At 42.1% G+C, this 12378-nt stretch overlaps 1 protein-coding gene across 6 annotated transcripts in view; it reads right to left on the reverse strand.

Moving 5' to 3' along the window:
- LOC133345947 (myosin-IIIb-like) overlaps positions 1–12378 on the reverse strand; it is a 43329-nt gene that overhangs the window by 7431 nt on the left and 23520 nt on the right. For all 6 annotated transcript variants that reach the window (XM_061557095.1, XM_061557091.1, XM_061557093.1 and 3 more), the window contains 12 exons: positions 11649–11747; positions 10010–10124; positions 8649–8778; positions 7459–7669; positions 6890–7034; positions 5811–5964; positions 5140–5228; positions 4900–5029; positions 2855–2931; positions 1974–2051; positions 1593–1798; positions 40–151 (listed from right to left, as the gene is read on the reverse strand). In XM_061557095.1, the coding sequence (XP_061413079.1) occupies positions 40–151; positions 1593–1798; positions 1974–2051; positions 2855–2931; positions 4900–5029; positions 5140–5228; positions 5811–5964; positions 6890–7034; positions 7459–7669; positions 8649–8778; positions 10010–10124; positions 11649–11747 (1546 nt within the window). The remainder of the gene's footprint in view (positions 1–39; positions 152–1592; positions 1799–1973; positions 2052–2854; positions 2932–4899; positions 5030–5139; positions 5229–5810; positions 5965–6889; positions 7035–7458; positions 7670–8648; positions 8779–10009; positions 10125–11648; positions 11748–12378) is intronic.

Below are 12378 nucleotides of genomic sequence, written 5' to 3' on the forward strand. Positions count from 1 at the left end.
TGAAAAAAATATATACGTGTGTAAAATAGGGAATCTTACCTTTGTCTTGCCAAGCACCCAGTTTTTCATTTTAACCTTCTCAAGAATCTCAACACACGTTTCTTGTTTGCCTGGTGGGGGCGAGTCTGCTTTGAAGGCAAGGATGTAGTACCTGCAGTGTAACATGTACAGTAGTAATAATAATGTTGTTACACAGTATTCGTTCAATGTCAAAGAGATAACGACTCAAGAGGCACGAGAAACCACAGACAAGCGGGAAGGCAACCACGCAGTGAGCTGACGCCCAAGCATCTGTGGTCCTCTCTACATTAAGGTGTTATTGGCCAATTCATGAGTGTTAACGTGTGGCAGGAAACCGGAGCACCAGGAGAAACCCCACGCATGCGAGGGTGCAACACTCTATCCCCTACAGGTGGAACAGTTTGAGTCCACATTTGCTGTACCGAATTGTGGCAAGTCAGGGTACGGCGCCCACGGGAAGGGAGTTGCACAACATTTGTGTGATCCGCAAAGCCTTGCCTCGACGGTGCTGAATTACAGGCGTGCGCCACCACCGCCCAGCTGAGTTTGTGAAATTCCGGCAGTGCTTATCTTGTACGCTTATATATGCAATTGGGAAGTAATGCATCAAGGTTAGCACTCCAGTGAGATCGTTTAAAAAAACAGACAGGTTATAGAAAGTCAGTTCCGATCTGCAGTTTAACTTTTTACAGTTAAACTACAGAGCACACAAAGCAAGCACTTAAACCATCGTCACTTAACAATATAAATCTATCTCAAATGCATCATTCGCACTTCCAATTAGCACAGTTGGCTATGTACAGCGCGAAATAAGTTCAACATACATACAACATTCATACTGCCTTAAAACATAAAATACAAAACAGGATAACATTGGGGGCAATGCTTCTTCTTCATGTACACAGTTTCCCAACCCCTGAGTGAGTGATTGTAAAGTGTTTCACCCCACCACATCTTCACATCTTCACAAACAGGCAGGAACAGATTGCGTTGCCGATTTACCCCACTTGGTAATGGAGACATCAGCATGTTTTCACCAAAACAAAATATTCGCCAACAGATAAAGCAGGCCATATTCAACCGTCTCGCATGACTTTTAATGTGAAATATAAATCTCATTGGGGACACGACCCAGTGAATGTTAAACAAGCTTGAAACAAATGGAGCTTCCACCCACACATGTGCTTAGTCACCAAGATCGCCTTCTTCCACCGGCACAAAATGTGCCTGTCTCCATACAAAGCTCACCCCTCCTGCTGCAGAGACCCCTGTCCATGCTTTTGTCACATCCCCCCGCCGCTCCAGCCCACCCAACGTGACGACGGGGCTGGCCCCACGAGTGTATCACCTCTTCTTGGTTCTTTCGGTAAAGTCACGTAGAATGGAAATAATAAAATAATAAAAAGAAAACATAATAAAATATATTATTTTAATACTATATTTTTATTATTATTATTTTATTATTATGTTTTATTTTTATTATTTTATTATTTCCATTCTACGTGACTTTACCGAAAGAACCAAGAAGATGAATCCCTGCAGTCACGAAAGCTTCAAATCGAGTGTAACACCTGTTGACGAATTCATGGAAGGGGATGCGGTGCGAGAAGCCCTGCCGTCGGATGTGGATGGTCTCCAGGATGCCCGTGTAGCGCAGCTGCACCAGCACTTTTTCCCGGTCAAACTTCTGCTCCTGACGATCGTTGTTGGGCTTAATGCAGCGCACGAAGTGGGGCAGGCCCGATGCCATCTTGGAGAGCAGGTCCATCAAAGAAAACTGCGGCGACGCATATGGCAACAGTGGATGGGTGGAATTAAATTCCAAACTAAAATCACAAATGGCACGAAAATAAACCGTGATTTTTTTTCCAGTCTTGAAGTTTGTTCAGCCAATTAATTATTGGGACATGTATGGTAATCAGAAACAGAATTATACATTTCTTTTAGATTACCCTGAAATAGGAGGAGACAGTTTGAGTTTTCATGTTCACCGTTTCCCCTGGGTGCTTGTTCTTCTCCATGGTATCGATCTGTAAATGGGAACGTGTTATTCTCTCTCGTGTTCATGAAGAAAGAAGGCACAATCGCACTGCTGCATGTTTACTGACTTGCTACCCTTCACAGAGAGGGAACTATGTTTAAATCTGAAAGCGAACGACTCATTTTTTTCAAGTGGGAAAAAAATGACAACTATAAAATCGATTTGTCATCGCCTATTATAAAGCTCAAGTGCACTCTCAAGGAAGCAGTGATCATGTTAAATGGACCAACGAAATGGAAACGATTACAGGCTGAGGGCTGCAGATATGCTTTTGCTAAATGACATGGATTACTTACATCATTTTCCATTTGCTCAAAACAGACGAGAAAGCAGTAAGTAAAGATGGCAAGATAGAGTCATTGTCATTATTATATGTGTCTTATTCTGTAAATGTGAATTGGTAAAAAGTAAAGTACTGATAAACTTGTGATTGGCCTGATCCATGTAGTTACTGCATAATCTGTGTGCACTGCATTCCCCTTCTAAGAGGCAGCATACGATATGAGAAAAGCATAATTTATTTTTTGTAGAGGTTATTTCCTAAATATTGTATCTATTTGACCTGGAGGAGAGAAATGTTATTTTGGGGTTAAAAGAATGACATTCCACGGCATTTCAATCACACATATTTAAAGTAAGCTGCAATCCTTTGTGCAAAGCATTTCCTACAACTTGGTCCGAGTATACAGCATGAAGAAAATATTACTTAACCGCAAGTAAACTTTGACAAAATGAACATCTCACAGAGCTTCTTTTCCCAAGACCTACGTAAAGCCCGTCAACTCCTCTTACCCTTATGTTTGCTGGTGTTTGACTCGGAAGAGACTTTGATGCACCAGGGACTCTTGATCGGATATGAGCCAGATTGCCTGTTGGGATAGGCCAGAAGAGGTGCAAGACGCTCAATTAAGTAGCAATAGGGGCATGGTCTTAAGTCACTTGTCTTCTTGTCAGTTGTCCGGACATGATGCTGTTACTGAACATGGACGGCAGAGAGAGCACACGAACTGTAAGCATCGCAATGTATCTCTACCACAAGGCGAAACATGATGCAGGGCAAAGAGTTTCATGTGGAGGCACGTCCACTGGGGGGCCTGCCAGCCCTTGAAATCTATCAACCAGGTGGCATTTTGTGGGCAGACACAATACAGATAACGGTCTAAACGCAATGATAATCGGTCTTTTAGTTTGTGTGAATGTGTATGGCTGACCAATGCACTTTATCTGCTTTGTCAACGTCACCAGCCATGATTTGTCCATTGCTGGATGAAGGCTTCAGCAAGCTGTCATCTCCCACAGTGTTGCAACAATCTGTTTACCTCTGGCACACAAGCTGTTTATATCACTCCATCCCCGTGTCCTCTTGGGCACGTTCGCTTCTGTGGCTGCCACGCCATCGTTAGTCTCGACCACGGGCTGTCATCCCTTCATATCAACGTGTCCTGCCCAATCCCACTTATTTTTGTCGACAGTTAATGTGATGCATCGAATGGACGTGTTTTCTGATGCATGTGTTCCTCTTCATTTTTCGATTTAATTGCTCTTGTATGCCTTGATCTTCACCATGCTATCGTTTTAAACATTAGGGGAGAGATATGTTACTTTATTTCGCAAACAAAATAAGTTTATTGTTATCAGGTTATTAGATGTTCTTTCGGTAAAGTCTGATGATGGAGGCTTGTGTTGCCTCCGAAACGTCGTGATTTGTTTTATTTTAGTTCTTCCTACGTGACTTTACCGAAATAACCAAAGAGTATGGATTCTTGCAGTCACGAAAGCTTTAAATAAAGATTATTAGATGTTATTTGGATGTTTGAGATGTTAATTACATGCCAATGGTTAATTCATATTAATTGTGGATTATTTAATAATTTGCCAATATGTCAGATACCCCCCCCCCCACCATATAGCCAGAAAGTTCACTCCACCATTGAGAGGTTTTAATATAATGCTGAAAGTCAACATATTTCCCTTTGACAATGCTTATTGCTCCATGCAATATTATTTTCACTCATCATATCGGTAGCTCTGAATTATGCTTCAGATGTATTGATACACGCACATGCATACCCAGCTCTGCCACTGACAGAATACAGTATATAAAACAAAACAGAATGATAAAAAAAATGTATTTAACGTAAGCAATGCTGATGACTGATGGACAATGGTAAAAAAGGCTGCCCAAAGGAGAAAACGTGATCAGTTTACGTGCAGGAGTGAGATGGATTGCCACATCACGTGACCATTAACGGATGGTGATGACGAAGACATTATTATTGATAGGAAACGGGAGGTGCAATTGTCTTAAGTTTATAAAATACTTCTTATTCTTCGTTTGCGTCGCTGATGTAGACGAAGAGCAACAACTTACAATGTCACATTCATCTGATCAAGCCAGATAACCGCGTCAGGAGCAGTGAAGTGTATCGCTGTAACACGAGGACTTTATTGAGGTCCTTGATGGTTTGCCAGCCATCGGAGCCCCCTTAGGGCTTCATAAAATACTGACCCCCCCCCCACCCCGATGAGGAGATCAAGTAAACTCTCTAAAGTCACGTAGAAGGGAAGTAATAAAATAATAAAAATAAGACATAATAAAATAATTCTCACGACGTTTCGGCCACAACGCAAGCAGCCGTCCTCAGGTGAAAACCAGGTCTGTCGGGGAGACATATATATAAGCTGGGTTGGGAGGGGGGGGAAAGGGCGCTTATGTTTTATTTTTATTATTTTATTACTTCCCTTCTACGTGACTTTACCGAAAGAACCAAGAAGATGAATCCCTGCAGTCACGAAAGCTTTAAATCGAAATTTAAACTCTCTAAATCAAGCAATACCTGTCTTGGTTAGGGGGTTTGAGAAGAGCAGTCTGAGCACCATGTTTTCTGAAGTCCTGAGGAGCACCACAATGTCAGCAGGTAACGTGTCCCTGTTCTTCTCAAGGAATCCTGAGGCATCGTACAGAACCTGTGGTAGAGACGAGCCAAAAGCTGAAAATGGTGGTACAATGCACTGACCATGGGTACAATGTGCTTGGTACAGTGTATTGTCCACATGCCATACAACTATTGTCATACTTTTCCTGCATAATGGTCGATTCCGAAGGTTAGGTCCATTCTTTTCGGCCTCCAAAAGTATTTTGACTTTACATTGTCCTCAAATTTTTCTGTAAGAAAGTGCAGTCATGCCATTCAAAATCAATGTCACAGAAACAAAATTACTCCTGTGCTTATTCACAGCATCGCTATTGTAACAAAAGCAATGACTTCAGTAATGTACTTGTCAATATTATGTGTTCCATTCAGCATTCAATATTTGATGCAAATACTGTAAAAAGTGGCCTTAGATTCCAAGCCCATCTTGAATAACATGCAGAATGTGTGAAACGAATGTCGTCTCAAGGTTAAAGTAATCAACTAACATTGGCTTTCAATATAAATATAAAGGCACTCTGTTGACAGACATATACAAACCCAAACCATCGAACATCTCAGCACTGTGTCACTGCCTTATTTAATCAGTGCATATATTCTGGTATGAGCCTTGCATAGTTTGTTTTCTTCTTCTTCATCATTTATATTTCAAATGAAACTTTGAATTTGACATTCAATATGAGTTACAGTAACTAATGAGCGTGATACACAGAGGGACTTACTGATGTTCCCTTCCTGGTAGGTCACAAACCGACTAATGATCAAAGTTGATCAATTTTGCGAGCCGACTCTGTACCGAAGAGTGTGGCACTCACCAACGAGCGTCTGGCCCGTGGCCTGGGGAAAGCGGCTCTCCTCATCCAGCAGGGACAACATCCCCACGGGCTTGGCCAGAAACATGTCGAGCAGAGGGCGGTTGTCCTCAAACTCCACCTGCTTTGCGTCCACCCCCTCACTTGCATATTCCTCCTGTCCGTTCGATATGGCAGATGGTGCTTTTCATTAAAAGCCTCTGTCAATGGACAACTTGAGAACGGGCCTTTACAAAATTGTTGAATTTCACCTATTCATTCAATCTCATTTGCATATGTATTAATATTTAATGTCAAGGCTATGGTGTGCTTTTAACGAGATGCAATGATGTGCCAGTCAGATTTAAATACCAATGACATTTAATGCACATTGATGTCTCTGGTTTAAATATCAGGCAAGAATCCAGAATCCCTTTGCAGGACATTGAAATCATTTCCACAGATATGTTGTAATATAAAATTATGGAAATTGCTTTTGTCTATCCTTCAGAAAAGAGCAGTCACAGCGAGCATGGGTGTGTATAAATGTACTGCACAATATTCCAGGACAATATTTTGATTAAACATCAGAGGCGGTGATGGAGGAGACAGCATGCTGATCTATGAACCCATTGACCTGAGTTTCATTCCGAGCCACAGCTTACATGAGTGCTGAGTGATATCTAAACCAACCATGGGAACCGCCTACAACAAAAAGCACCAACCAGGATGAAATATGATTAAGAAACCCCAATGAAATGGCATGGAGAGAGGCATTCATCAAAAAATGTATTGACAAAGGCCTGTACATTTTAAAAATTACATTTTATCTCAAGTGAAATTATATAATACCATTATACTGTAGAGACGTCATGCCACCCAATGCAACATGCCCACCATCCTAAAGGAATAGTGAACATTGAAAAAGTGTGAAATGATGAATGTATTAATTGAATGCTATTTATTTGTATAATGTAAAAAAATTCCTCTTCATAGTTGACAATGCTCTAGGCAGGTCTTAGGCAGAATAGGCCACGTTTAATTGCGCACACATTCTCTGCCATTGTGAAAATAAATGCACCTGCCGACCGCTGTTACAGTACCTGCTCCATGGCAAACACGTGCTGGTTGAAGTAGAACTGTATTTGCTCATTTGCAATGTTGATGCATAGCTGTTCAAACGAGTTCTTTTTAAAATTCTCAAACCCAAAGATGTCCAAGATGCCGATGCTCAGTTTACTGTTTTCACTGAAATGACATGGATGTGAAAAGCCACGTGGTTTAGTAATGCACGCCATTAGATATCTTTTAACCAAAAAATTTCATATACATTCACACGTTTCAAGGTGTGCCTGCATTTGATATTTGTTAGTATCTGTCAAACACAATATAGAAAAAGTGCACATTTGGAAGTGTAAAAACAGAAATATTGGGAACAATTTCAGTCAAAACACATTTGGCCTCACGTCATTATCCGCCAACTGTATCGATTTACGTGACAAAACGTGTCTATCAGCCGACACAGGGGACCACACTCTAATAAAATACTGCACTCCGGTCCAGCCAATATGAAAGCAATCGCAAAACCATTACACGTGTAATCACCGTGCAGGGGTGTGTGCCACAATTTCCCGGCGTGCCATTACTGTGTTTGGCGGCGAGAACACGGCACCTGGCGTCTTTGTCGGGCTGCAGGAGCGTGTTGATGCGGAGCACGATCCAGCTGAAAAGGCGTCCGTACAGCGCCTTGGCCATGGCATCTCGCACATCGCTCGCCTTCTCCACGGTGTTGGTGCGCATTATGGTCTCGCCGCGCGCCACCACGCAGCGCGAGACCAGCGCCTCTAGGAGCTCCTCGGCGCGGACCTTCAGCGGAGCGGCCGCTAGGCACACACGGACGCATGTGAAAATCGACTGGCAGACTCATGAGTGCCAAATGGAGTTATTGCTCGTGGAGTTATCACTCTGCAGCGGCTCTTGCAGGGGTGGTTGTAAAGTTGGCTGCTCAAAAAATTGGAGCCTCGTAAAACATGCCGACAGGCACGGGGCCTGCGTCGTGCTTCTCGATCAAACTACAGTTTTCATTTCGATTTAAAGCTTTCGTGACTGCAGGGATTCATCTTCTTGGTTCATTCGGTAAAGTCACGTGACTTTACTGAAAGAACCAAGAAGATACAGTTTTCATCTTTCTTGATTGGTAAACCCTCATGTGTATGAGTGCATTTAAACATAATTAAAGAGATGCAAAGACTTTATTGCATTATTTTATGACAGCTTTATGTCCACACTTGGTGGATGTTTTGTTTTATTTGGCTTTGTCTAAAACAACAAGTTTGGCTAATTAAGTCGATCCAACACATCTCGTCAAGTCAAATGGTTGTTCATAAATCTGTGGTGGCTCTCCCAGGGTGGCTGCTAAGTTGACTGGTGCGAAACTACAAGGCCTGTTGAATAATTTGGTCTTACAGACCATCTCATATTCAAGTGCCTCCCTGCTGAAATGAGAATTTGGCCAGTAATCATCTCCACAACATTGGTCGCGAAAGCCTACGTGTTAAACAGTAATCATCTCCGCTGGGAGCCCTGAGTTTGCGCAGAATATTTATCCTAAGTGGGTTGGTCATTGTATTTAAGATGACTACCATTCACGTTCCACAAGAGAACCCCAGTGAGATGATGATCTGTGTTGATGCCCGACTAGGATTTAAACTAGTGGCACAGTAAATACATCATGTTCAACTGAAATAAAGTGAGAAGCCATGATTCTATCTCACATTATTCAATGCATGTGTCATGAGTTTAAGAATCGATGCTAATCAATTCATAATTCCACCTTTGATCTGTAACAATATTGAGACTCACCGTTCTCCAGGGCTGCGGAGTTTGGGTCTATGTTGCTCTTGTCAGATTGATGGTCTGTAGATATGGACATGAACTCAATGTTCCCCACGTTGAGAATCCCAGCCAAAATATTGTAAACGCAGGAAACTTCCTGTTAGGTGTAGGGGAGAACAGCGCAGAATACCCACGTGAATGCTCTTAAGGACTCGAAACATACACGCAAGCATCATTGTCCCAAAATCACATGAATCAATAAAGTCTGCTTGAAGCAGCATTTTTAAATAGTGTGATATCTTGGCAATGCAATGGAGAAATGCTTTCCTGAAATGGAAATGAACAAATTATCATCGCCATGAAGGCCATGCTACAGAAACACACAAAAAAACTTAAGCGCATATGCACAGCCACACACACACATTAAACCCTTGGAACAGGCAGTGTAGACGCCTCTTATCCTGAGTGGCGTGATTATGTTTGGCACGAACAGCTTTAAGATGCTCAGCCCGACTCAACCCCGGCTCAGGGCTCGCACTAACCTCAGCTCTAGCGTTGACAAGTACATTCCAGGACAGCTGTTGATATGAAAAAAATATATCTTCACGTTCTGTTAACTGTACATTACATATATTAAAATAGTTTTACTGAAAATTAACCTCCGTCTTATAATTACGTGTACGTTTAATATCCATCATCAACACCGGCCATGATTTATCAATTGCTGGACGAAGGCTCAGCCATGTCACTGTCATCGCACAGTCTTGTCATGCACGATCCATCTACTGCAACTCCTGCATATGAACCGATTTCGACACTCCATCTTCACTGTGGTCGTCCTCTTTGCAGTGGCATTGTTTTTCCTCCATTGGCTGCCACTCCAGCATCACCCTCGACCATTGGCTCGTGAGGTATCCCGTGCAAGCTCACTTATTTGTCTCATCAGTCAATACGTCTCCAATTTACACAACGTGTGCTCCGACCCAGGTGTTCTGCTCTGTCTCACAGTGCCAATTCCAAACGCAGACCTCTCCACGCTTTTTAAACGAAATAAAACAAGGGTATATTAAGTGTACTATCTTGATTTGAAGCTTTTGTGACTGCAGGAATCCATACTCTTTGGTTCTTTCGGTAAAGTCTTCTTCTTCTTAATTGGTTCAGCAGTTCCACTGCTGGATTATTATTATTAATTGTTTTCCGCCTGAGGAAGACCGCTTGCTTTGCGATCGAAACGTCATGAAAATGTGTTTTGTTTTATTTCATTTTTCTACCTAAGTGTATGCGATTAGGAGTTGTTGTGCAAATTGTTACAGCTGCCCTGCATGTAAATGTAACATACTGCATCCGCTTTATAAAGATTAATTACTTGACGATGAAACCGACCTTACCTCTGTTGTGAAGCCAAGTATGTTGAAGCAGTGTTCAATGGCCTCGAACTGCTGCTGATGAAAGCCGGTGGAGAGGATTTCTTCCAAAGAGGGGCTGCTACTGCTCACGAGGTATCTGCCGTGCCAACGAGACACGACTCAGCGGGCTGCTTCCGCTCGCGAGCCACCGCCACACAAACCAAAGACGCTCGCTCCCAACACAGCTGCCGCAAAAAGTCTCGGAAAGATCTGTTGTCGCTTTGTGTTGGGTTTATCGACATTTTCTAACGACAATACGAGGACTACGCGGATTTGCAATTACGGGATTTTTTCAACATTTTCTCGTCATCGACAGCCACATACTGTGCAGCAATCAATACGTTCTAGATTTGAAGCTTTCGTGACTGCAAGGATTCATACTCTTAGGTTTTTTTGGTAAAGTCACGTAGGTAAAAAATTAATAATATTATTATTTATATTATTTATTATTATTTATTTTTTACCTACGTGACTTTACCGAAAAGCTTAAGAGTAATCAATATGTTATTGTTGTATTAAGGGGGCCGTCCATAAATGACGTCACGCGATTCTGGACGATTTTTGACCCCCCCCCCCCCTCGTCACGCGGCGTCACAAAAAGTCAGACCCCCCCCCCCCTCAAATATGACGTCACAAAGCTCTGCCCCCCCCCCCCCCCAAAATAAAACATTCTTCAAATCGCTTTAAACTATTGTCATTGTAGTGCGTATTTAATGTGCCGCTGCACTCTGATGTTGTAGGAGACAACATTTATAAAAAAAAGTCTATTTAATTAAGTAGAACGTGTTGTCTTTATTTATTTAAAGTTGCGCATTTTGATGTGAGGTCACATTTCTAAACCCCCCCCCCCCCTCGTCACACATCGTCACAAATGTCTGACCACCCCCCCCCCCCCCAGGTGCGTGACGTCATTTATGGACGGCCCCTAAAACCACGTTGCTGGATAGTGAAAGATCATGAACACTTGTGTAAATCATGTGTATGCATACTGCAGTTAACAATCGGACACACACAATGTGATAAAGTGTTAGTCATCAGAAGGAAACAAATCAGCACATTTCGTCAATCATCACATTGCAAAATAAAAGAACATGTTTTATAATTTCACTGATCTATTATGAAAAAACTTTAAAAATATATATTTCTAAAGAACATTGACATTACCAAGCATGCTCCGTAAGATGAAATATGCATAAACGTGTCAAATGCCGGATAATTCTAATACAAGGCTATTTCAATTCAAAAGGGGCTCAGTGGTAGAGCGAGCTGCTCACAATCCGCAGATTACGAGTTCAAATCCTGGTTGGAGATTGACTCAGCCCATCATCCCTCTGGGGGTCAATAACATTACTACTACTTTGTGGAGAGGTCAACAGCGGTTGCCCCTTGGATAACTTTGCCCCCACCATAGGAATATGGAATTTCCACCACTGCCTTAGGCCTTTAAACAGGAGATTAACATCGGCCCGATGCTTTTTGGAGCAGAAAATCACTTTCAATTGCTTCAAATCTCGAGTCGTTAGAAAAGCTGCTGGCTAGACCAGAGTGGCAGCAGCGCACGGAGCCAATTTAAATGTAACGAGCAATGGTGAGGCGTGCACGGGGTGATGATAAGTAGTACCGTGGGGCTTCGGTGGTGGAAAGACAGTACTGCTGGAGTTTGCCTTGCTGTGCAAGCCCGGCATACATGTAGTAGAAAATGTGAAAGTTTTTTTCAAACCTGAAAAAAATATTTTACAAACAAAAATCTACATTGAAAATGCATAACCAGTGGAACACAATACCACAATGTTTACACATATAAACACAAAAAACCACAAGTAACTCTTGCAGTCTGTCGGTGTTATAACGAACAAAAATCGGAGACATGTCCATAGTTTAAGTCAGTGGGCTTAGGCAGGACACGGTGCAAGAAGAGATTCTAGCTGATGATTGAGATTATGAAGGAAACATGTCCAAGAGGATGACCATTTCAGAGACGGGGGTAATGAAATCATCTCGCATGCAGGAGCAAGATGCATTGTGGCATTGCAAGACCGTGAATGATGGTGTTGTTATGGGGAAGCCTTCATCTATTAGTGGATAGACAATGGTTGATAATAACAAAGAAACATCAAAACTCATTTAGACAATGAAAACAGCCACGATAATGTCAATCACTGGGTCTCCAATAGGAAGTATGAGTAATAAGTTAGCATATTTGATCAAAGTATATTCCTACAAGTTGGTATTTTACGGTTTGATTCTGGATATGTAACCGTCTGAAATTGGACAGAATCCGTCACAATCCGTCACATTATTTTCCTATTAAATCAAATCACTGCATTCTCATTGCATATCATCATCCATGG

Source organism: Lethenteron reissneri, chromosome 23 (genome assembly GCF_015708825.2).
Source record: "Lethenteron reissneri isolate LAM-NWPU_2019-01 chromosome 23, ASM1570882v1, whole genome shotgun sequence".
NCBI classification, from domain to species: Eukaryota; Metazoa; Chordata; class Hyperoartia; order Petromyzontiformes; family Petromyzontidae; genus Lethenteron; species Lethenteron reissneri.